Below are 27,099 nucleotides of genomic sequence, written 5' to 3' on the forward strand. Positions count from 1 at the left end.
TAAATCATCTACAGTTGCAAACAAAAACAAAACACATCTTCTTAATTATCATAACTATGTATATATATATACATGCTTATATATGCACACATGCATGTGTACCTACAGTAAATTTTTTGGGTTTTTTTCTTTTAGGTGTATGCTAAGAGTTCTGGATTCCTTTGGAACTGAACCAGAGTTCAACCATGCCCATTATGCCCAGTCTAAAGGCCACAAGACGCCATGGGGAAAGTGGAACCTTAATCCACAGCAGTTTTATACAATGTTCCGTAAGTATCCCTCTGTTTATAAATAAATTGGAGCTTTAAAAAGGAATGCGGTCATTGAGAAGAATTTTTGTATAATGAAAGACAAGTTCATGGTTTAATAAAATGCAGTTGCTAAATAGGCAGAATCGTAAGTGTCAATAAGTGTCTCTAGACTACGCAAAAGCTCTATCATGCTTCCATCCAGCGATCAGAAAATAACAATATCAACTTAATAGAAATAAGGGTAGGGAACTGTATTCTCAAGGTACCTGTGGAAAGTGGTGATTGGCTTTTCCTTCAGGTGTCAGTGAGTTTGGTTTTGGTAGTTTTGCCTTCTCAAATCCTGCTATGGAGTGATAGGTTTTTGAGGAACTTGCTAGATTGCATTTTTATAAACTGCACTCTTGCATTTCATCACGTTAAACTGAAGTTTGTAACTATGTTGTATTTCTGCTTTTTTACCTCAACAACTGAGCAGCACAATTCCTTTGCTATTTCTTTGCATTCAGGATTAATAAACTAGGACTCAGCAGAAATAATTTTTTGTCTCTATTTTTTTGTGGATTTCTCAAAATTTTCGCCTAGCTTGTTTTCATGCTGTTAGCATTCATCCTGAGGTGAACTGATTCACATTTTTTTGCCAGCAGTGTACAAAGCTATTGAAAAACGAGTAGTAGATTTCAGCATTATTAAGTATCTTAAAAAAACCCCAAAACCTAAAAAAGAAACAGAAAGAAAAAAAGAATAAATTCTGTATAAATTGGGTCAGATTAAATGGTTACAGTGACCTGCTCCAGCCCTAGTCTTTCACTTCATGGCACTAGGTTCTAGAATCAAAGTATCTTTCTCTTTTGCATGTTGTAGCAGTGGTTCAAGTTTGTTCTCTCTGAAAGGTGCAGAAACATTCACCACTGGCAGCTAGCTTGAGGGTAAGGGAGGCTAATGAAGAGAAAAGTGCATACTGCTGTGTGCAGCAACTTCTCAGCCCATGTCTGTAAAGAAACACTTGCTAGCGACCAGCCTGACCTCCAAAGTTTGGTGGTCCCTGTCTGAGACTAAGGCCGGGGCATGCACTCTTCTCTCTCATCAGACTTCATAGTCAAGTCTTTCAAACTTTTCTGCTTTTCATAGCAGAATTATACATGCTGCTGTCTGGTTGACATGCTTTTGATTCCAGTTGCCCTGTAAAATTCTTGAGAGAGGCATATTTTGTCTGTCAACATTTGCTGTGCAAGTTTTTCCAGAGAAATATAAGTGAAGGTTGTTCAAAAGATAAAAGACTGCATTCACAGTTGTTTCGAAGCAAGTAACAAAACGCGTGGTGAGGAAATGTGACTTGGAAGTGGTTGCAGAGTTTGTGGCTGGACATTAGTAAGCAGCACTTGTTCCATATCCACATGATGTGCTAATATTTATTGGTTTATGTCCTAAGTGGAAAAGGAGACGAAAGCTCAATTGTGCTGTATTTAAGTGGTCCAGCTGTTGGGAAATTCGTGTGTCACACCCTGTTCAAGACAGCACCAAGGGTGATGATGCTCTTGAGGAAAATAGTTGCATAATTATTTGTGGTACAGCTGCGTGTGTGCACTCCTCAATCCCACTCCATGAAATGCAGAAGAAAGTAAACCTTCTTCATAGAGACCTCTGTTGTGGCAGTATAGACTACTCTTACAGTCTCTTGCTCAGAGCAAATCACTTCATAAGGAATTTTCAGAAGAGTATATTGGAATTTCAGTAAACAACCATTTCTAGTTTTTACTCCTGGAAGTGACTGCTGGTTTTCCTTTGCAGGAAAAGTGGTAAAGAGATTGCAAGCAAACTCATTCTAGAGCATGAGTGATTCCAGTGCTATAGGTTATTCAAGGATTTTGCTTCTTCTGGTACTAGGTGCAGAAGAGTCAGTGTTCTGCGATATTTAAGGCTTAATTTTTGGTTTTAGTTCTCTGCTGCAGAGATAGTCCCATCTTTATAGGGTTGTGATTAAAAGTGCATGTTATGCATCAGTAAAGATTTTATGACAGATGGAACCCTGGACAGCTTCCCAAGATCCCCAGACTCTATTATGTTTTGAGAACTCTGATTATAAGGGCAGAAAATTATTACTGAGCAACAAGTAAGCCATATTCAAACCTGTGGCATATTACCAAACGCTTGAGTGTTCTCTGAGCTTTCCAGAAGCATGAGGGGTTTTTTTCCCTTTTTTATGTTTTTTATTTAAATTCTTTTATGCAAAATAACAGCACTGGTACTTTTAAAACTGCATGATCTTGCTTAAAAATCCATCTGAGTGCTTCCTGTCAGTGATGTTTGAGGCACTGAATTCCACCGGTTCTAAGTGCTAACTTTAACAAAGGTTTATTTTTCTTTTGAGTGTGTACTGCCTTGCCTCTCCTTTGAATGCAGTCTCTCAACCAAAAATATGAAAGGATGGAAAAATGTCCCTTTTCAGGCATATTTGCAATGTGCCATTTGCTATGCTAAATTCTAAAAAGTCCTTGGGTCTAAGTGAGTGCCTAGCTGTTGCTGAGGCATTTTTTGTGAAAAAGAGTAATTGTCATTTGAAAGACTAAATGTAATGGCAGAGGGAAGCGTGCACTGTGTATGGTTTCTCTGTTCTACTCATTATCCAGTTGGCTGATTTTCAGCAATCAAAAAGCAAAGCCTCATAACTGCAATAGAAATTTTTTTTTTTTTTTTTTTTAGAACTCTGGCCATACGTTTAACATTGCATGTGTCATAAGTGCCTGGGGCATTGTCTTTGGGTTTTTTTTTGTTTTGGATTTTTTCAATTTCTCAAAGTGTACTTAAGAAATTGTCAGCTTGTGTGCCAGAATTTAAAAGGGAGGCTTACAGAGGAGATCCTAGTGTTTATTGCAGCCTATTTCTATGTAAACTTGTGAGGCTATTTTAGAGAGGCACAAGAATCCCACACGTGGCAGTAATTTTTATATAGTAGGGATGGATTTTTACCTGAAGCCTGGAATATTGGAGTCCATCCCTGGAATTAAACACGAACATCCCTGGAATTAAACGAACAAAAAAACCCAACCTCTTAGTTTTAATGAGCCTCTAGGTCTGTGTCTGTATAGAAGGAGAACACTGGCTAATATTGCTGGATGGTACTGCTGGAAGAAGACCACCAGAGGCTGAAAATAATATAGAAAACTAAGAGTAAATTACATATCCTTTGCATGCACTTTTTTTGTCTGGGCCCTGGATTAACAACAGTTTTGCCGACCTCAGTTGTCACCTTTCAATGTTTTATGATAGATACATCTGAGTGAACTAGGCACTGAAATTTGTATTCTGATCTCCAGAGTGTGACTTTGTAGGCTAGTAATTAGCATGGATACATAATGTGCAGTGAGTTGCATGGTTGGTGTTAGCTCTTCCAAGATAGGAGGTGAACCCGAGAAATTTACTTAAAATTTATTTATGACATTGAGCAACATATAGCTTTGTTAGCAAGCATAAATTCAGGGTTTTTTCAAATTGTTGGTATTGCATTTCTCAGATTGTCAAGCTGGATTTCTTCTGGTTCTCTTATCTCTAATAATAAAATAAAGATCAGCACACACAAAATCATTATCATTGGCCTCGGTCCAGCTACAGAATTTATATTGTCAGAAACGAGCCAGAAAATAACTGCTTACTTCAGTAGACATATGCAGCAGGACTTAAAATTAATAAGAACTATTCTCGATAATAAAGCAAGCAAATGCGTCTCTCAGTATGAATGTGAAGGAAGTGATCTGTTGAATAATATGTTCCCTATACCTACTTTTCTGACAACATTCATGCTTTTGTAACATTAACTGATACTTTAAAAGGTTTTGAATACGCTCTGTTTCTTACAGCTCACACTCCGGATAACAGCTTCCTTGGATTTGTGGTAGAGCAGCATCTGAATTCCAGTGACATTAAGCACATTAATGACATCAAAAGGCAGAATCAATCTCTCGTTTATGGCAAAGTAGATAATTTCTGGAAGGTGAGTTTTCTATGCTCATACACTTGAGCAAATTTATTTTAATCAGTATAATAGAGCATAACTCCAAATTTAAAAGTATCCCTTCTCTCTAAATCTATTGAGTTCTTTTTCTGAAAATAAACATATTCGCATAATTAAATTGAACATTTTGAAGTCTTCCTGATGAGGAAACTTCTGTCTAGATTGATGTGGCTCCTTTGCTATTTATGTACACCTTTCTGATAGAATAAAAAATTTTTATAGCCTTGATATCACAATAATTTTGGAAAATGCAGAAGCTGTTAAAAGTAATGAGAAATTGAAGGTGTCAGAGGTTTTGTGAACTTTCATCAGTCATAAGCAAATGTGTCTTTCAATTATTTCTTATATCTACAACTAAAAATGTGCTGCATTTTGAACTGGAAATTGTGTTTCACTAAAAACCCTAGAAGTGTTCGATCTCATTTTATCTCCCTGTAATAATATTGGCATTTTGTTTCTTAAATATTGCAATTACTGCATTGTCTCCCATCTGCAGATGAGAGCTGCAGAATACCACCACAGAGGTTTGGTCATATTTTCACCAAGTTAAAAGTATATTGTGTTCTTAAGCTCACAGTGGTCTCTGCTTCTTGTCCACCATCCTTTTCTGGAGCTCCTTCCAGGCTGCCACACCCGGGAGTGTGTGTCTCGTGCAGTTTTCAAAGAAAAGTGATTGCTTACTAATAACTGGATTTCTTCCAAGTTACCTCTAGCTCTGTGCACCCATATACTCTGTATGCCTTCCCTCCTGTCTAAAAAGACCTTATTTTAAGCCTCTTGTCAACTGAAAAAGGAACTGATCAGTACATGCTGGGCCATACATAGGACCAAACAACACAACAGTGTGAGAGCACCTGTCTCTCACATTTTCTTTCATTGTCTTTTCATTGGCATGAGAATATCGGTTTTGCACAGTTTTCTGAGCCACAGAAGCAACATTTAGTCTGATAACTCTGCTTACACAGAATGAATTCTTGAAAAAAGATAGCTACAAGTAAACGGTCCATCTGTGACACAAAACAAAACAAAAACTTAAGAGAAATGGGAGAATGTTGCCAGTGGTAGCAAAAGGGTAGAGCTGAATGCTTCTTGGCTACTGTGCTGAGAAAAATATGTATATTAGCTGTGCGGGTTCGATTGTGATCTCAGGTTTATATTTGGGCGTATTGCACTAAGCCATGTAATCTGTGTCTTAAAAGGAAATTTTGCTTTGCATCGTAGTAAATACCGTGACAGTTATTCTGTTTGGCTCATGGCATAGAACGACTTAGTCTGCCCCCATCTGCAGTCTCTCCTTCTGTCTGCAAAATGCTGGAGCAGAGCTGGGATCCTTTCATTCGAGTGTTTTCTAGCTGCAGCTCTTGTACTTTGAGTTCCTGATCTCATTATCAGTCTCCCAGGAACAGTTGCATGTAATAATCATGTATCCTTCCTGACCTGATTTGCAGTGCATATCAGCAGAACAACCTGTTGAAAGCTAGTTGGATTTAAGGAACAAGATAGTTGCTTAGTCACCAGGTTTTTTTTTCCACTGATGTATGTATCTTTCTCGGTTTATTCAGTCTGCATGAATTCAGAAATATGTATTAATAGCTTATGTGGCCAGAGGGGAGATTTGTGATTGCCTAGTCTGAGATTCTGTATGACACATAGGATATTCATGGGCTGATTAAGACAAAAACACAGCTTTTTGGAAAAGAACATCCAATCTTGATTTTTAAATAGCACGTGATGGAAACCCCACTATTTCCTCTGGTAAAATCCTTGAATAATTGCCTTCTCCCTTAAGACTTTGCATTATTTCTGGTACAGATTTCCAAATGGTAATTTCCAGTCTTAGTAGCAGTTATAGACTTTGTGTGCTGGCCTGAAGATGTTTCTGTCCTGTTTCCCTGTAGGAATATATAGATTGAGGTCAAAGTAACCCATAGTTGTCTCCTGATTAGCCTGTCTATGCTGAACCACTGAGAGCTTTGTGCTTTCTAATCCTTAAGTGTTCTCACGTGTCTGTTTTCTCTAAACCTTTTCAAGATTATTCACATTCCTCTTGAAATGTGAGTGTTAGCAAAGGGCACGTGGGCTGTGCCAGCACCACCTCAAAATGAAATGCTATATGCATTGTTAGGCATGTCCCCTTTTTACCATTAGGAACTCGTCGTTAGATGACTTCTCAGCCAAGACCCTTGTATTATTTTTTAGAACTGCTGCTTTTCAAGTCACTGCTCCATTTCTAGAAGTATTGCCTGTCTTGTTTCTTCCAAGATGTATGACTTAATACCTGGCTATATTAAAATGCTTACTGTATGCTTGTAACATCAAGCACATTAACTGTGACTTGCAGACTGTAACTGCAGTCATGCCCATATGCGCTGGTACATAAAGTGCAATCACTGCAGATAGGCCTTGAATCGGTGACAGTGTGGAATGTCTTATCCAGAGTGATAAAATCCAATTCTTCTGATCAACAGAAAGCCTGAACTAATCTTGTGTCTGTGTAACGTGCTTATTTCATGTTTCCTTCATTTTCCCTGTTCAGTGCTCTTTTCATCTGCCACCATGGCTTGTACAGAACCAGACTAATCTATTTATCCTGCTGCTTTTCTTTACATTGAACATGGCTAATTAACAAAAAGTGTAATCGCCACAGAATACATGTGTCACTGCTGGGTCTGATGAGTCGTTAGAGAAGCACAGTGTGAAGGGGAGAGCGTTCCCGTCCCCAGACTGAGGTGCTTTTGGGGAATAGCAGTTGCAAATAAATTGTTTAATTTTAAACCAAGCAGGTTGAAATGGAACTGAGGTATGCACGGAACCCTTTTTCCCTGAGGGTAGGACTTGAATAGCTAACTGCCATCATGGTTTTGTACAGCTGTGGGCATGGGTCCTTTCCTGCATCTGGCTAGGCCTGTAAAAAAAAAAAAAAAGATGCCAAATTAGTGGTCATTTCATCTTTGCTAGAAATCCACATATTCCCAGCTGTGCTGCATGGCTGGGCAGAGTTGGTGGTGAGGCTAGCTGAGAACACCTGCTTAAACCGTGTACATTAACCAGGTTATTGTAGCTAGAGAATTATGGATTGCTTGCAGACAATGTTTTGTCTTCCCACATCATTCAGTGGGGCTGAACTCTGGTTTGAACATGACAAGTAACAGGAGGAGGAATACAGCGATCATTCTGTCAGCTGTGCTGGATACAGAAAAAAATGTCAGCCCGTGGCCTGAGACCAGTGGCATTCATCCCATGTTAGAGTGGGGAAGTCTAGGTGCATCTTGCTGGAGGTCAGGAAGGATGTAAGCTGCAGAGACTGTAAGAAACATCTTGTTTACTTCCTTCTGATAACTAAATCAGTCCTAAGTGGGTTGAGGATTACAAATAGGAGGCTCTAAAGAATTTAGCTACATTTCTAAAGATTATCCTTAGAGGTAAGCTATCAAGGGCAACATTTACCAAGTTTTGGATGCATTTGTTATAATCAAAGGTTTGGGTTTTTGTCTGCGATTTCTGGCAGTACTAAGGAGAGACCTGTCTCTGCCTAAGTGAAAAAGGAGGAGTGGATAAAATGTGAGTGAAACCCATAATGCTCTCAGTTATCAAAATTGGCTTTAATTACAGAAAATTTCAATTAAAACGGAATGTTTGAAGCTTTTCATGTCGTCTTAGCTCCTGTTTTGGTCTAAGTCTTTTCTTTGTTGTTCTTCCTGCAGCTTCCTGTCATACTATTCCAATACTTCTGCCCTTAATCCTAGAAAGAAAAAAGAGTCAAGATTCATTTTACTGTATTTGTGATTTCTTTTTTTGCAGGGTGCTGTGAGAGAAGTCAGAATTTTGCTTGTTTCAGAAAATACCTATCAATGCATAACATACAATCACATGATGATTGCTTTAATAGATTGTATTGCAGTGTATTGAAGTGGAGTTGCTGTAAAAATATTTATGTATTTAAAGGCAAAATAATGTGTGAGTTTGTTACTAATGCCACTTGACAAGTTGGGCATTCTTCTCAAATGTATACTGTCTGCATAACAAGTTTTGAAGAATCGGAGATGGGAAATGGTTACATTTAGCTTGTTCTCAATGGGAAAGTGCATAACCGACACTGTTCTTACTAACAGCCTTTATAGCTCCATGTGACGTATGTAATTTCCCTGTCATATGCCCTCTTGCATGGAGTGGGAGGATGAAAACGAGAAATCGGAGAGGAAAAATTATACTTCTAGGAATAGTTCTGTTACATGCAGAGATCAGTGTCTTGCTGCTGCAGCGTTGCCTTTCCCTTCCTTCTGATTGGTTTTTGTGCTTCATGTTTAGCAACATACTTCGGCTGAACGTGTCATTTAATTTTTTAAGCTAAAGGAAACGTAAGGAAAGGGAGAAAAGATCTTTCTCACGTTTTTTCTCCCGTGTGGTCAGTGCAATCACAAACTTGTCTCATGGTGTTCTTATTTTGTCTTCCTCCAAATTTGCAGCAGCACTGTGAGCTTATCTATCAATCAAAATTCACCCTAGCTGCTGTCACCAGGAGCACTGGCCTGCTTTATGCCACATAACAAATTGAAATGAGCCAGACACTTTAGTTCAGCAACATTTCTGAAATCCACCATTTGCTTCTGAAAGAAGTGTGGATCAAAAAAACCAAGTAAATCAAAACAAATTAGTAGCTGTAGGTGCAGTAAAAAGTATACATGTATGTACAGTTTTGAAGGCTTATTCTTCAACATTTATTATGGAAATCAGAGTTTCATTTATTATGAAGAAAGGAAGGAGAAAATGTTTTCCCTGAGTATTTACCTTTCAGACAGGTCAGTGATGAGCTTCTCTTTTTGCAGAACTCTGCAGCTGCAAAATGCATTAGTGAGGTCTTACAATACTGATTAACGCAATCATCTGCTAGTATTTGATTATCGCAAAACCAGCACAGCCTTTTGTGCTTGTGGTCTCCCTTCCTATTTTCTTTTGTACCCCTGCACTTTTCTGCTTCAGCACTTGCAGTGCACAAGTAAGTCTCGTTGTTAGTTCTGGAATTTTCCATTCAAAGGACAGGAAATTCCTGGTTAGGCATTAGTCCACATTGCCTAACAGTAACATTGTCAAACCTTTCAAAAACCTCGGTGTAAAAAAAAAAGGGGGGGGGGGGGGGGGCGGAGAAAATTTCATGGATGAAGAACTGCAAGAAATGATGAATGAGATAAAGATGAGGGAACTGAACAAGCAGGACTTCTGGCAGATCTTGAAGAACCCAAGTCTTTACTGAGATGTTTTATTCCTTCTTTGTGCAAAGATTATATATGTGCAAATAAATTTTATATATCTATAGAGATATAGATATGTATATATGTGTGCTCGCTGGTGTGTATTTTATGCACATATGTGGTAGGTGCCTAGCAAAGAGACTGTAAACGGACATTTAGGGAAGAGCAAAAGCATGGCAAGGTTACATAATATTTCCTTTGCATATCCTCTCTTTTTCCAGCTTTTTGCAGCGCAGGGAATTTTCTGAATCTGATTGTCTATTGATACGCTAACTGTTGACAAGCTTTTGAGATCTTGCTAAGAACTGTCTTCAAAGCACTTGTCTGATCGTGAACCTTTGCAAACCTTCTTGCATCCACAACCTTATCTGTCATGGAGTCCCTCAAATCTCTGACCTGTTGCAAGAGGAGCCATTAACCTTTGGGTTTTTCTAAACCTGCCTCCTGCTAGCTTTGTTTGGCTTCCTTTGTGTCAGGACATTATGAATAGTCAGTCGCTATCCATGCCAATTATGGTTTTGTAAACCTCTCTCATGTTCTGCCAAGTTGTCTTTTCTAAGCTGAAGAATCGTTAATGAATTCGTTATAGTTTTCTGTATGTAACAATGGAAACCATTCTGTAGCTTGGATCCTTCTTATCCCTCTGAGAATCACATCCAGTGTCCTTGGCTTCTTTTTGAAGAAAGGGACCAGAACTGCAGCAGTGTCTGAGGAGGGGGAGAACTGTGTTTTTATAGAACAGTTCAATGACAGTCTCTTTATTTCTCTATTCCTTTCCAAATAATTCCTGTCATTTACCGGGTGGACTGACTGCTACTGAACATTGGACTGATATTTTTCGTGGACCATAATAATATTTTATCATAATGCCATAAAGTCTTCATTCGTGAGTGATGCTGGTTAGCTCAGGTCCATTATTCATATGTGAAGCTAGGACTGGTTTTCAACACATGCATCACTTATTTATGTTCAATTTATCTGTAATTCTATTTCCTAGTCGCTCGGTCCCTTAGATGACTGAGGGGGCTTTTTCAAAAGCTTTACAACCCCATGTGTTCAGTATTGTGATGTTTTTCTGCAACATTTTCAAGTTAGTTTCAGTTTTGCTACTCTGAATAGTATGTTTGACCGCATTCTTTGTCATGTCTCTATTCTCTTTCTCATGATGACTGTTCATTCACAAGGGTGATTCCCTTCTATCCCAAAGAGACTTAGTTCCTTTAAGAACTTTTAAAGAGTTTCTACATGCTCATTGTCTTCTTTTGAGGACACTACCAATTTGGTGAGAGAAGATCTCCTTCTACAGAAGGAACTGACTATTGTAATTTTGTTGGTTTTATATGGTTAACACTTTATTTAAGTTTCAGGTAATTTGTTCAGTGTAGAATTCATACTTGCTAGTCATGAATCACTGAATCCTTTCCAGATTCATCTATAAATTCAGTACTCTGCATTAAGTACTCCACGGCTAGCAGTTTGAAAATTTCATATCTGAGCTCCAAGAGACATCATCTGCTCTTTGCTATTTATCACTGTATCTGTTTAACCCTCTTGATATTGTTGTACATTGAATTCTCCAGCATTTGTGCTGTCTTTTAGTTTCCCCAGTAGACAGGGTTTTCATTATTCAAGGATGTCTTGAAAAGTCTGAGAGAGTGACACTTCTCGAAAAGAGATTTTCCGATCTTATGTTTGCGTCTCAAATCTCAATTGTCATATACTGTGTATACACACTGGATTTTGGCTTACCTTGAACTTGACACTTTGGCAAATAAGCACCCAGATGTTAGGACTGCTGGACTTAATGGTATGCATTTACGACATACACAAAGATCTCTCCTAGTACCTATTTTTCTGTGTTATGTTTGTCCAAGCTTTATAAAATCATTGTGTTCTGGCTTTTTCAACATAAGAAAGTGAGGCTGGGTATATGAACTGTTTTATGTACATTTTGCAGTTTGAACTTTGAACCCATAAACCAGTTTAGGACTCTGAATCGAACTCTTCTGAAATGTCGTTGGCCTGTAGTTCTGCATATGTGGTGCTTAGTTGCATTCGGTGCTGAATTTCTGGTGTTCAGTGAGGGTACCTGAATGGTCTAAAATTGCAAAGCACTGCGATAACCTTGGACTGACAAACTGATGGTAAAGCAGAGTTGTTAATTACCACCATCTACCACATCCAGAAAACTAAAAGCTGAGTTTAATTCTTAATGCATCGTGTTTCTACCACATATTTTTGCAGCTTTTATGCTTAAATTTTTCACCCACCAAACTTAAAATTTCAGCCCTTCAGACTGTCTTCTTGTCACCATTGTCTTAGGGAAAGACTTATCAGACAGTTGTCATTTCATTTCTTTGATGAGAAAGGCCTATCTTTTAAAAGTAGGTGGAAATAATTGATGAACAGTAATAACAGTTCTGCAGTCAATGATCAACAAAAAGTACTTTCCTGAATGGCATGTTTATTTTAGCTGATGAAAAATTGTTTCAGAAAAGGTTTGTATGACTGTTACTCACCGTTATTCTTCCATTTTGATTCTGAGGAGAAATAATTTGCTTTTTTTTTTTTTTGATGTGGTTATCTTCCATGCTCGAAGTCTAGATTTGCAGTGTGGACAGCAGACATGGGTGAGCAGCACGGTCTGATCCAAACTCTGCAGAGAATGTTGATTTTACAGGACTAGCCAGCAGCCCATGATCTTTTCTCTTTGAATTCATTTTGAAGACAGTAAAAATCTGGCTTTTACTGTCAAATGATTTAAGATAAAGGAGTATTTATATAAGCACCCAAGCAAGCAAATTCAGGAAGTGGATTAACAGTTGAAGGAATGTTAATATTTTGTTTGCAAATCACATTTCTTGATTTATTTACTTGTAGCCTTTCTATTTATAAATGCCATATTTACGCTCTCTCATTTTCTAATTCAATGTTTTTAATGTCTAGAATTGAATTATGTGCTCTGATTATTTTTGTAAAGTGGCTGATTGCAATATATACTTTCGTGATCCAAAATAATACTTTTCTACAAGGAATGTGGAACTTCAGAACTACTTAAATGGAAAAGGAGACAAATGTTAGTGAGATTTGTGTAAGGTATAAGGTGCTGACGGTATTTTTATGGTACTTTATAGATGATTATGAAAGCAGTAGCTTTTGACTCAAGTTGAATAAGGGAATAAAGGAGTGATTGTTTTGTGGGTTGTGCTTTCTGAGTTTTTGGTTGAGCTTTTTGTTTGTTTGTTTCCTTCAGAAAGAAAGACTTTTGGAAGAATTATGAGCAATTGTTTTATGTACAGGGAACAAAGGGAAGATGCTGCTCTTGGTTCCAGTTGTTCTTTAAAAATTTAATTTGATTAAAAGAGGGTTGCCCTTTAGGGGCTGAAAGCTTTTTCCCAGCTTGTGTGTGTTGTTTTTTCATGTTTTTACTCTTGTGGTTTGAAAACTAATTCATACAAATTTTGCATGTTGATCCCTTTACTTATGCCTATCTATCTATAAGGTTTCCTTTGTGAGGAAAAATAAATTCTATAGACTCTATAGCGCCGTCTACAGTAGTTACTGTATCTTGTGGAGGTGAAAACCCAGTGACACCATTTAAAAGTCCGTTATTTTTCTAAATATTATGGATGGAAGAATTGATGCTGTTTGGGATACTAAATTTTTTATCTGTGGTTTTAGAATCTGAATCAGGAAAGAAGTCAGTCCTATGGTTAAGTAATGTTCCCAATTAAGGTTATGGATAGTTAATTTAATGTTTTGTTTGCACTTGCAGAGATGCTTGAAACATGCTGATTTTATTACTGTTTTTGCTTTGTCTTCCTAAATTGTGTTGATTGGTTATATATTAATTTTAAATATAATTTGTAGGTCTGCTCAGTTAATTTGAATTTATTAGTAATATTTATTACATGGTTTTGTAACTTTAAGGGTTTAAGTAAAAACCCTCCCTCTGCCCCCCCAAAATACTACTGTAAATACAGCACGGAAGCCTGTTCTTTTCATCCTATCTCAGTTTACTCCTTTTTCTTTTTTTAATCCTGTATTCCCTGTTTTGTAGCCATCAAGTGCTGGTATTTATATATACAGCACATGGATATAGTAGGAAGATTCACTTTGTTATTAATAAGATGATTTGAGGAATACTTTGGGCTAAATTCAAGGTCCATTGTATGTATCAAAGAGTGTTTCCATCAGAATTTAAGCAACGAATTTCACAGATACTTCTCAGAATCTCACTAGATTTTTATTGGCATCACATATAAACAGGAGACGTGAAAAGCTTATGTTTCTTTTGGTCCATTTTGCATTCATCTTTGAAAATGAGCTAATAAAGATAAGAAGATGGCAGCAAGGCCCGTTCAGATCAAAGATTTGTCTAGTCCAGTATTCTGACTCCAAAAATAGCCCAAACTTGATGTGTAAGGAAGAATGCGTAATCAGGCATGTTTCACAGCCAGCAGAGACAAGTGGTTCGTGGACTTCTTGGGCCAAAAGTTGTGTGTCTCTGTTCAATAGATTCATGGATTTTTCTTGCCTAATTGCTTTTTGAACATATGTAGAATCTTCAACAGTCCTACCGCTAATAATGCAGTTGCTCAGGAACCATTAGAAAGATTGTAAAGACTAAATAATTTTAATGTCAAATATTTTATTTTAGAGCAGCTAAATATTCTGTAACAGGTTCATAAAATTGTCTTTGAAATCATTAAAATAAGTAAGTGCAATTTTAGGTAATCCTTGTTTTGTTCTTTCTAGCTGCTTGCTTCTCCTATTTTTTTTGCATTAGAGTGCATTCATGTCATCAGTTGGTGTGATACGAGCCCATAAAATCTGAGGCAAGTGCGTTAGTGTTCTTATTGTAGGCAGATCATGTCAGCAGTACCTGTGCTTCGTTGCCTTCTCTTCCCATTCAGAACACTAAAGCCTAGCTCATAGGCTGGGTTTGTATGGAAAGCCAGGCAGGCAGGATTAAGGTGCATCTCTAACAACAGACCACTGCTGCATTCTGGAAACAAGACCAGGCTATGCCATTTACATTTCTCCTGCACATTTGCAAAGAAAAAGTTCTACAATGGACTTTCTCTTCACAGGGTATATGAGCTTGTCAACGGTTTCTAATTATGCTACTTTATAAATAATGGGAGGAACATCTCTTTCAGAGTAATTCAAATTTGAAGTAAAAGGAAAAATAAAAAATGGAGCAAGCTTTTAGTTTTTTAAATCATTTGTGTTAAATCCAGTGTGTATACCCAGTATATGACAATTGAGATTAAATCAGGGCGATTTAATAATGAGGCAGGCAACCTACTTCATCCCAGACAGTATCACCAGTAGAGCAAACTAAAGCTAGAAGCCAGTTGTTACATGACATTAAATACCCTGTGTATTCGAATGTATACCAACAGTTAATTTAGCAAGGAAGTTTTAAGAAGTGATAGTGTTCATTCACCTAGGCCTGATACCTTATTGCTCCTCCAAGATTTGAAAAGGCAGGATTTTCACCAGTCTACTGGCCCTTTGAATGAACTGCAGTAAAATTGTTGGCCACTTTTCACACAGGGCTGTGGAGAAACAGTGTGCAGAATTTACATGACAAAAATAGTGAGTGAAAGTAGAATTCTTAAAAACTCTCTTGCTGCCAAGAAGTACAGAAACTTGTTGCCTGATTTTAGAGCTATTACTAAGACTATGTACAAATATTGAGGGAAAGTCTTTCTGATCTGTGCTGCATACTGCCTGTAAATATAGTCTACAGCTAATTTCTTTTGGAATGCTAGTAGTCTTTAAAACTCAAAAAACATATGGCATTGAAAATTAAAGTAATTCTTGTTTGCAAACTAGGATGGTGTACTATTTTTTATTTTTTTTTAACGCAACACTAAAGCCATTACTCTTCTCCTCGTCTTTTCCAAAATGCCTTTAAAACTTTACGTAAGTGGAATATTTGTCAGTATCTTATGGGACTCAGATACTAGGTATTTAGATAAAAATGGGTATTCAGTTATTCAGGTGGCAAGTGCATCTTAGTAGGGTGCATCACCCAAGTGCATCTTAGTAGGGTGAGATGCACCTTTTTCTTCACAAAGAAGAGAAACAATAATTATTTTGCATCTCTGACAAAAACAGAGTGAAAATTTGATATTTCAAAATCAGGTTTTTTTAGTATTTTTAGGCCAAGTATTGTTTAGGCATGCTGAGATTACAGCTATCTGATGGTGACCTGTTTTTTGTCCAATTAGAAATTAATAAGACGTTGGTATTGATTTATTTATACCTATACTATGAATAACAAAGCTGCAGTTTTCTTCCAGTCTAGTAGAAAACAAAACTAATAATGTAATGAAAGATCAAATATTATAGAAATCACATAAGAATGAGTGAATTTTTTATCTTTCTGGCTTTTGCGGTACAGGAAATAAAAAACAGCTCTGATTGAACACTACTGCTTGAAATGTGTAAAAACTGAAAATATTTTATTGTTGCTATTGCAGGATAAGAAGGCTTACCTGGACATCATCCACAACTATATGGAAGTCCATGGAACTGTTCACGGGACAAGCACTATTTATATTCCTGGCTACGTCAAAAACCACGGTATACTCAGTGGGCGGGATTTGCAGTTTCTGCTGAGAGAAACCAAAGTAAGTTTGTCAGGAGGGAGTAGCAGCAAAAATAGCTACAGATAGACACTATCTGAAGTGCACGTATTTCACCTCCTACGAATGCGCTCCTAATTTAAAAGCATTGGAAAAACAAATGACCAAACGTAAAGGAGCTTAAGTTGGCTTCTGCGTGCTAAAAATACCTTTTTCATCATGTCCGTGTTTTGTGGATTGACAGCTAATATTAGAAAATTGGGACAACAGCCTACAGTCACAGACGCATTTAACAACCAGCTTGAGAAACATGGATGAATGCATTTTTCATTTTCTTAAATGTGATATTCAGCTCAAGGAGATTATCAGCTGAGAGTGTGCTTTGTTTTACATCCCTGATGTGAAAGTTAGGTAATATCTGAAGGCTGTACAGTGGGCGTGCTTGCTGTGCCCTACCAACGCCTTTAACCTAGAGGGACCCTACTCTCTGGGGGAGAAAAGAAGAAAGGCAAGCACTTCATTCGCCATTCAGTTCCTTCCTCTGCTTCATTTGTGCAGAGAGAGCGAGCAAAAGAGTATGCTTTTTGTGGTGTGCTTTGCCTGTGGCCCCACGGTCAAGGGAACTCAAGATTAGGGACAGTATATACATTGAAATAAATAAACTTTTGTCCCCATAGTTAGAATGTTTTCTGTGCCATTCCCATAATCTTGGTGGCACTTCACAACATTAAAACACTTCAGTAGATTACATTTAAATAGGATGTTTAACTTTCAGTTGGTGAAAGAAGTGATTTGTGTGTTTAAAATTAGCAAAATGTGTGGAACTGTGCCACTTACTCCCCATTGTTGATAGTTGCTTGCTGTGCACTTCTACAGAAAAATCTATTAAAAAAAGAAAAGAAAAAAGCAAGTACCTCCCAGTCTTCCCACACGACTGCAGAGATCTCCTTTTTGAAATATTTGGGAAAATGATGGTAATTTGACATCTCTGTGTGACAGCTGTTGGCAAATTATGACTTTTTAAAGGCAACCACTGGGTGTATGTACTTGATGCATACAGATACACATAATGTTGCAGATTAAAAAGTCAACATTTACTTTCGTCATAGATAATACTGAGATTACACAGCTTTTGCCTCTGTGGAGTATGAAATCACTGTGTTAATCATAGTACTAACGTGGGAAGAATATTGGCATTGTAATAACCCCAAGCACAAACAGTGACTTCTTTCTGGAAAAAAAAATGTGTTCTATTCACTGGAATAGTAAAATAAGCTAATGGACTTCCTGCAGAATTATTGAAGTCCTTATAGTTTACAAAGTGCAGTTCATAATGATAGTTATGTTTGAGTAAGTCTTCCTCTAATTCTTTATCAGCCATCTTACATGTATTACACTAAAAAGCTAGATTTTATGATATTAAGTAGATAGCTCGTCTAGTTGTTATTGGTTATATTTGCTGTGCTCTAAGATGCAGTGTAAGGACATTCAATTTAGGACAAGTTCAAGTTGATACATACATACTCTGCAACTCAGCACAGTGCAGTTCCATGGGTTTTGTAGCACAGGAAGCAGCCTGAAGAGTTTCGCTCAGTTTTTGCCTAGTAATTGCAATATCAGATGGAAGATACTGTCTTGTGATTGTGAAGTACTCCTGAGATCAGTAAGTTGCTTATTTTTCACAGATGGTAGTTTTGTGAAAAGCATGGATCTACACTATACTGTTTTCAGAGTCCTGCAAGCGTTTTAAGTTTTAATGAGTTTCTGTACTGTTGTTGTGCATTGGTGGTTTTGGGTTTGGTTTTGTTGGTTTTTTTTTTTTTTTTTCCGTTCCCAACATTGGGGGAAATCCTTTCAGAATTTGCTGCATTTTTTTGTAGATGACCCTGAGAAACACATCAATGTGTTTCAGAACCCTGTATCAGGAAACCAGTGTTTTTATCACATTATCTTTTTGATACAATCTTTCTTAATAAACTATTTTTTTTTTAAATCTGCAAATAGTATTTTCATATGGCTTTTCTGGACTTTGTTAGCAGATTTGCAAATGACAAAAGCTGTTTTCCTTTTAAGGAAATTGTTTATTTATGATGCAGCCAGGCAAACAAAACTTTGATCTGATGATAAGCAGTTAAGAGTCCATCTGCTTCTCCTAAGACTTATTATTGTCAGGCAAAAGGAGTATTTCTGATGTTGCAACAAAATGAAATGAAATATGGCTTACTGCATCATGAATTTTGGTTATTATTCCTGTCTAATACTTACTTGTTCCAATAAATCTAGTTTAACAGAAAAAGTGAAACAGCAGCATTCTGAGATTGAAAGTGGAAACTGAGATTTACCATCTAATTTGTTTGGACGTTTTCAGTCAGAGGTGAATTTTCAGGTTGGTTTTTGTGTTGGGTTTTTTCGTTGTTGGTTTTTTTTTTTTGCTAGCTGATGTTCAGTATCTCATAGGTACACTGGCTGTTCTGCCTTAGCATATGGTTACCTCTCAGTGTTGATCAACAGACATACTTGCTCTAAGTCTTCTTGTCGTCTGTACATTCACAGTTTCAGATTTTGCTATCTTTTAAGAGACAATACTTTAACATAGCTTAGCACAAACCCCCACTCACCTGACTCTACTGGCCATCTGCTGCGTGAGGGGGGTCAATTGTGTTTATGTCAAATGAATCACGGATTGAATTGCTAAAATAAGTGCAGGTTTTCCACAAAAATCAAGCTGACTTGAATGGGAGCTTTGTGTCCTGAGGAGCCTCGTGTATGTGTGCACATGCATGCAGTGATGTTCGAGGACACTTTTTAATCATAATCACTTTAATCGCTAGGCAACGTGACCAGAGCCCCATAATGAATTTAGTTATGGGGTTTTGTCACTGGACAATCAGTGTGCTGAAAGTATGTGACTAATCGGAGCCGTAACTCGGGCATGGTAACGTCTGTGGGTACAAGGCTCACTTGAACCATCTAGGCCTGCTGTTTGCTGTCTCCAAGCAACAAACTTTGTCTTTAAGCTTCCAGAAACTTTCAGATTTTTCTTCTTCTAAATATATGTTTTCAGACCCAAAGGCAAGGATTGTCTTTCATCGCTTGTGATTTCAACACTGTGTTAGCAAGTTTCTGTTAGGTCAGCTGACAAATGCTCTAGTTTTCAGAAAGTCAGAGCTAAATAATAATGTAACAAATCACACAGTCCAGTGTACCCAGAAGTGTCAGTTTATGTTCCACTGCTTCATTTTGCCCTTAGACAGCAAAGTATTCATAAGTGACAGCTCAGTCATGATTCTTGATCAGAGCTTTGCATTCCCAGAATGTATTCCGTCTCTCTGCACGAGTTGGTATAGGACACAGTTATTCTCAAAAGCATGCAGCTGCCATTTCATTCTGGCGTGAATTATAAAGCAACGCATTTCAGAATAAGTGCGTTTTCCAAGCAGGAGGGGGCTGTTTGAGATTCATCATGGCTAGTTCAGCTGTGTAGTGCATGACAAAACCGAGACATGTCAACAGTTCCTAATGAGAAGATGTAAAGCCATTCATCACGTCAGAGGAAAATAGGATAGACGAGCTGGCAGCCTTCCTGCCAACTTAGGTGGCTTCTTGCCAAGTGGGCAGCTGGAGAAGTTGGACCAGACTCTCTCGGAAGAACCAGTACTGAATTCTTGAGAACTATTCCTCCTTTCAAGAAAGTTTCAGGCGCAACTTTTTACTTTGAGTCACTGTGAATTTTTGAGGGAATCCAAATTCTTTTACTAAGTGGAATTTACAGCTTCTGAATGGTGATTAATAAAAGTAGGAGCAACACCCTGTTTAGACAGTTTGGGAAAAATCCTGTTGCAATGAATGTTGGATAAGCAGAAATAGGAGAACAAACTGTTTTTTTCATATTGCCTTTTATGAAGCAATATATTTTTTACTTCCACACACTTCACAACATCCGCTGAAAAGACATTTAACTAGTGATTCTATTCTAAAGTTGTTTCAATCACAAAAGGATTGACTTTTTCAGAAAGTATTTTATATTCATGAGAAAAGTATATCAAGATAGTTAACAACAGCCTTTGCTACACTTCTGTTTCGGTAGTTCAGAAGAGAATATGTAAGTTCAGTAAGGAGGCATACAAAAGCGGTGATAAACCTACCAGCCCAACAGAATAAATTAGATAAAGTGCAGTAATGTTAGAAAGGGGAGAGGAGAAGATAAACACTCCTATTTATGGAACTATAGCATTTAGTCTCTGGAATGTGAATTTTTTCTCTTAAATATTCAGCTAGTCAGGATTACAGTCAGTGAAGTAAAACGTTCACTCCTTATTTTATACTTTTTGGCTATAATTTAGAAAGACTCTTTGTTCAAGTACTCTTTTTAATAATAGTCCGATCTGGTGCAGTAAACTCCAAAAATAAATTGCTTAATGTCAACTGAAAGTCAGTGGTTTCCAAAAAATAAGACAAAACCCCACTGTTTTTTCACAGGAGTGGTTGTGAAGCACTTTTCATGACAGAGAAGTTTCCACTTAGCTACTACACCGTGAAAGGACTGCCTACATTGTAATCAGAAAAGAATGGCATCTTGGCTGGTCCCATGCTGGGTGGCCAACTCAAAAGCCCGAAATTCCAAACCAGGGGTTCAGTTCCCTGCAAAGGCAGAAAAGGTTCCTGAGCAGCCTTTCTTAGGGAAACCAAAGTATTCCTGCTTCAGGGTTTCAACACCTGCTTTACTCAAGTTGGGCAAGTGAGATTGCAGATACGAATCTCCTTTTTTGATTCATGCAGACTGCAGGCACAGACACACCTGGGTCACAGACCTTGCAAACAAGGAAATGGTTTTAAAAAAAAAAAAAAAACCCACACTGCTATTACCATGATCATTTTACATCTGTATTTATTTGCTGTTATCTCCTTTAGATCTACTTTTATACAGTAAACTCCTCCTGGCAATCATCTCGTTATATGGGGTGTTAGCATACAGAGCCTACCATGGCGTGTGCCCACTTAAAGCACTATATGAAAAATAATGGTTCTGGTTTTCAAAAACATTTGAAAGGTGAGAAAAATGCTCACATGCAGAAAATGAAATGGTTTCAAGCACTAATCAACCAGTGAAGCATAAAGAAATTCTACTCTGCATAGCAATTCTGCAGCAGCTAACAAAGCAAGATCATTTTTGAACCGTGTGTACCTGCGGTTGGGTTGCCAACGTTGCCAAATTTGGAGTTTTGCTTTCTAGATCTTCAGCCATAGGGTGAAGGTAGCTGCCCACGGTGGGCTGTGTTACTGGGCACAGCGTTCGGTAAGAGGGTACCCTAAAAGCCATAGTCAGCAACCTTATGTGGAGTTAACAGTGTGCATTTATATCACAAAACAGCGGAAATACAGTCTGGTCTAAACATTTGTCACTTTGTGGGAGGGAGCCTTGTCTTCCACGCAGCCTCAACTGTACTGGGATGGATGCTTGCTTCACTGGTACCTGAAAATTGTTGCCTGTTAATTTCTGCTTTTTTCTTTTTTTTTTTCCCCTCTTCTTTTTCAATTAGTGACTTGGAGCATTTGTTAGATACTTTTAGGAAGTACGTTCACAGATTGTTTTAGCCTTTCTGGAAATAACAAGCTGCATGTAATTCAAAGGATTAGCAAATTAGAGCATCATAAGAATGAGTTACAGAAATGACCTGTGTTTTCTCATGCTTGCTTTTTTAATCATAATGAATGTGACTTTCTTGAGTCAATTAAGATATTCCTCTGTTTTGCTCTTTATACCATACAAAATACTAGCCCCCCCAACCAAGAAACATTAATAAAGGGCAATTTTCAGGAGCAGGGTCTAGATTCAGTTTGGGCATTTTAGCTGGCCTGATGAAGACAATGTGGTGGAGAGCGATAGAAGATTTTGGAGGGTCGAAAGAAGGAGCTGGGGGGGCTGCGGGCAGCTGTGAGCCAGGCTGGAACCTCAGGCCAACAGGCAGCACACACACACGCACTGTTCTAGCTATCAGACACAGCCGCCTTGCTTTCTTCAAAGGTATGGTGCTGCTTAGAGGTAAGGGTGGAAAATGGATGCGAAACAGGTGGTAAGCTATTTATTATAGATTAAGTGTTGACAGTGTGCTCTGTGCTGTCAAAACATAAAACCATGTTTCTTTCCCCGTGGAGCTTCCTCCTAAATAAACGGACCAGTCAGACACAGAACTGTTCGGCAGTGCACAGCAGCAGTTTATTAAAAAAGTGAAAAACGAAACAAACCAGCCGGCATTCTCTACATAACAGATAAACACAGGATCACAGGAGAATTGATACTTCAGATGGTTTTAATTGCTGATTCTCAGCTGGTTTTCTGCCTGAACTAAGGAGTAGTTTAAATAAATAACATTATGTGTGCAGACTGCATGAAATGGTTTCATGTCTGTAATTCATTATTTTCAAGAGATTACCTTTCTTTAAATTAAGCCTCTTTTGAGATGAAATTTAGTATGTATTTTTTCTGACTGAAAGGTAACGTATCTTATGCCGTATATAAAACCCAAATTTAGATAATCTAGCTTTAGTGGAGATAGTCTTCCAGATCTCTCTTTTATCAGCCACTGCAGAGCTTCCTGTAAGATTTAAATCTGCGAGATGGCTGAGAAACTTTTTGCGAGTAGGCGACTTTTTTAACCTGAAAATTGAAAACTGAAATAACAGTATTCAGCTCCATGCAGGGAAAATTGTATGTCCTCAACTATGCTGAGAAGTGTTAACTTTCTTTTTAAAATGAGCCAACTCAGAATTTATACTGGTTTTGCCATGGGTCGAAGAGGATTGATGCTGCAGTGCCTGTGCACAACAGTACTGACTACGGGTTTATCCATCAGTGTTAAGCTCAGCTCCTAGAAAGAGCCTTCAGTTTTGAATCTTCTGTTACTAGGATTCACTTCCATGTTGCAGAAAATTTAATGCAGAATAGTATAATTTGACCTCTTTGAATACGTATGTCCTCAATACATGATCCTAATAGTTACGAAGATTGCTCTTTATTTTCTTGAAAAAAGCAGTAGCTCTATATATGTATATATACACACACACACATATATTAAGTCGTTCAGCAGTGCTGAGAAATTGCAGTTACAAATCAGAGCTTGTAATTCTCCCATTATATACAGACATTCAAATAAAGATGAAGAATCCTATATTTAATTCAGGGGTTTTAATTATGTTGGGTCAGGAAAGGGGTCAAGATCCAAATAAAAGCCAGACAACGCGGAAAAAATATAGAATTTCTTTACATTGGAGAAAAGCACTGCCTTTTCTAGAGCACCTGTAATCTTGGCTGATGTAAGAATAGCTTTGTGATGCATTTTTCCTCCTTCAATTTACCTTGGAGGCGTTGAGTCCTCTTAATCCTATGCAAGCTCTTGCTGCCTAGGTACAGTGTCTTCAGTTGGCGTTTGCTGCCATCTACCGTTTTAATTAGAAAAATTAATCAGTTTGCCAGGAGCATGTTCATATTGGCAAAACCAGCAGGTGAGCTCATGGGGGGGAGAGGGAAAACAGTGGTGTAGCTGTTCTGTGAGGTTGCTGCAGTAAAGCCTGTACCTGCAAGAGAGCCCCAGCAGTTTCATTTCAACACCAATCAAACCACCGAATGACTTTTTTTTTTTTTTTTTTTTTTTTTCCAAAAAAATAACTGAAAGGGTCTGTTGTTGCCTCAGCTCCATGAAAAAACACCTCAGGTCATTACAGAAGATTATTGTCAAATGTGTTTTACAGGACATTTCGTTACTGCTTGGGTAGGAAGGGGTGAGCTGCTGAATTTCTCCTATTTTCTTCTTAACGTTATTTTTTTTAGGCTGGTACATTTAGATGCATTATTGTTTCTTTTAAGTTAGCTCCTAGCTTTCAGTTTTTGTAAAGAGCGAAAATTAAGCTAGTCCTTGTTTTCTGTATTTCAGCTATTTGTTGGTCTCGGATTTCCATATGAAGGGCCAGCTCCTTTAGAGGCTATTGCTAATGGATGTGCTTTTCTAAATTTAAGATTTAACCCACCAAAAAGTAGCAAAAACACGGAATTTTTCAAAGGCAAACCTACACTCCGAGAGGTAAGCTTTATCAATCTTGGTAATTTCTTCATTGAAAATGATTGTGGATTTCTTTTTAGTAATACGATATAGGAAAAATAGCATAAATGTTCATAGCTTATTGCTAAAGTTGTGTAACTCTCGTTTCTTTAGCCATTGATGGGATAATCAAAATTTTTCATTAACATACTGTTAAGCTTTTCCTCTAGATTTGCCTATATGTACAGTCTGCTAATTCTTATTGACAGATCATAAACTGAAGTTTCACTCGCAAACCTGATGTTCTGCCCAGGAACAGATCCTGTCATCTGATAAATGATGTGTCATCTGAAAGCAGTTTTATTTTGTTGCAGAAACAAACATTACTGTGTACTGTGCAGGAAGGACATAGGTGTTGAAGTAAATTATAAAAATGCCATCTGTGGGTTGTTGTGTATGGTTTGGGATATTTTTTTTTTTCCTCCAGAAAAGACCTGCTCAAGGTACTGTGGAGCTATGGTATTAATGGTCCCAGCCCACCCTGTTTGTGGTTAAACACTGAAGACATTTGGAGAACTGACTCTTTAAGAGAACAGGAAAACCAAACCTCGAGCTTTCAAAACAGCCAGTGTGTTTAGACTCTAGTAAGAGAAAAATGAGGCTAAGTAAACTAGCCCCTCATCCTGGCACTGACTTTGGAATATTTTTCCTCTTTGGTGTAGGTAAAATTCAGCCTATACAACTTGCAAGCATTCAACAATCATGTAGCAATTTCTGACATTAGGACTTTTGCCTGTGACCGTGGCTTGTTCGTAGGTGTATATACATACTTTCTTTACATACTTATCTGAAGGGAAAGCTCTCTGATAATGCTTAGATGATGAGGACTTTGCACAGCCATATTTCCCAATTCATGTTAAGCTTGGGCTATATAAATTGCATACTGAGCAGTACCAGCTACTTGATAAGCAAAAGACAATTCCCCATTTAAAACCAGGAACATAAATTCCTTATGACTTTATGATCCAGGACTGTAATTGCCTTTCAGCTTATTATACGTTCAGCGTGAATGTATAATACACTCACGGGACATGAGTTCAAACTCGCCCCTTCTCACAGCTTGCATTGCTAACAAAGGAGATAGCAGTAAGGGAAAAAAGGTCAGGTTAAACTTTCTCCTTGGGCTTTGCACCTTGCAAAGCTTTTCTTTTGTGGGTCGCTCAACTGTTTGTCTTGTTTCCGGGTGTTCTCTGCCCAGACACTGTAACTGGTCAGGCTCAGTAAATAATCTGGACCTGCTTGACTCTTTAGTAGGAATATTAGTGCTTGGAATGCCGTGCTAAATCCCGCTGGCATGTGTCAGCACTAACAGAAATGCTGTGCACCTGAATTGCACAGAAAAATAATCCCTATTGACTACTTTAGTACAAAATAATACAATGAACATCCATCACGAATATTGCTGCTTTCACACGCTCTGCTGACCTATCCTAAGAGTAACCTTTTCTCTAACTGGTTTTCACAACTGCATTTAGATCCGATTGCCAGTAATCCATGTGCTGGTTCTTTGGGATTAAGAAAGTCCTTAAATCCTTTTCTCAGTTTTTTCAAGTGTTAAAGGAGAACAAAAAAAAGCTTGTGTAGTTCTGAAAATTGATTATCCATAGACCAATTTGAAGATAAAGTCTGTGTTTAGTACTTCTGGAAAGTAACCATTGCAAGTCACGATTTCTCTCTTGTTCTAGGCAGAATTTCTTGGGGGGAGGAGTGAGCTGTTTCCCCTCTACCCCCAAGATGGGGTCCTGTAGTGAAGACTCTGTACAAAAACTGAAAATTACAATTTTCATTTTAGATCAGCAGTTCTTTTGTCCTGGGACATGACTTTGCTGAGGGAAAGAGCCCGGAAAAAAAAAATCGCCTTCAAGCAGCTTGTTTCGTACCAGTATCTGTACCAATATTTCTTCTCCATTCCGTACCACACCCCCACACACCCAAAGAAAGAAAACACTGCATGCTAAACCTAATTGAAATGTGTACTTGGAGGGTGTGATTTCTTTCATTTTCTGCTCTTAGGAAGGAAAAAAAAGACCTGAAATTAGAAATTAATTCCAAATACTTTTATAAGAATTCTTACAGATTTTAATTATAGACAGAGGGAATATCTCCTAAATATCTAAAACATTAAGCCTCGGCTAATTAATTTTTTTTTTTTTTTTAGAGTATAGATGTAGAATAACTGGTGCAATAAAAATATGTTGCTAGTTACTCTTAATACTTAAAACAGCTGCTAGTCTGAGAAGTTTAGTTGTTTGTCTTCCAGATCAGATCTGGCTTTAATGTTGCTGACTGTCTGTCTGAGATGGTAGAGAGCGTGGTCTAAGGCATAAAAGCTTTATGGAATTTAAAACACTGGTTTATGTTCATATTTTTAAAGGTGCAATAGAAGGTTTTTTGTTGTTACTGAAAGCAATAGGAATGTAGCTTCTGCCATCTAAAGTCCAGACATAAGTGCCCTGGGAACTCAGTCTTGGTAACCCGAATTTTTAAGTACATATAGTTTTAGTGGCAGTAGAAATACTATTGAAAACAGGTTAGAATGTATCAGTCTTCAAGAAGGACTGGGCTTTTTGGAGGAATTTAAAATATGCCGATGGGAGCACGGTGCAGCGGGCTGCAAGTGAATGCAGGCAGCTAGGGAAGCTGTCTGCCTGCAGAAGCATCCCAAGTTACCGGCCCGGCAGCTGCAGCCTTCCAGCCAGCCCGGGAGGCCTCAGCACCACGCTGCCCTGCAGCCGAAGGTGGGAGCCGGCACAGAGGCCTCTGCAGCCCTGGTCTCAGAGCACAGATGTATGCTAGCCGATCCCATATGTAACTATAGGACTGGCTTCTCTTGTCCACAAGCAAAATGCAACAGGCAAAAAAAAATTTAAGTAGTTTCTTGCTTTCACTTGAGGA

The 27,099-nt window shown here is 38.0% G+C and overlaps 1 protein-coding gene across 3 annotated transcripts in view; it reads left to right on the plus strand.

The window, feature by feature from the left end:
* The window catches only part of MGAT5 (alpha-1,6-mannosylglycoprotein 6-beta-N-acetylglucosaminyltransferase), a 133,323-nt gene that overhangs the window by 90,803 nt on the left and 15,421 nt on the right, over positions 1-27,099 (plus strand). For all 3 annotated transcript variants that reach the window (XM_082311865.1, XM_082311863.1, XM_082311864.1), the window contains exons 10-13: positions 136-269; positions 4,106-4,239; positions 16,004-16,153; positions 24,040-24,186. In XM_082311865.1, the coding sequence (XP_082167991.1) occupies positions 136-269; positions 4,106-4,239; positions 16,004-16,153; positions 24,040-24,186 (565 nt within the window). The remainder of the gene's footprint in view (positions 1-135; positions 270-4,105; positions 4,240-16,003; positions 16,154-24,039; positions 24,187-27,099) is intronic.

This window comes from Platalea leucorodia, assembly GCF_965183815.1.
Source record: "Platalea leucorodia genome assembly, chromosome: 5".
NCBI classification, from domain to species: Eukaryota; Metazoa; Chordata; class Aves; order Pelecaniformes; family Threskiornithidae; genus Platalea; species Platalea leucorodia.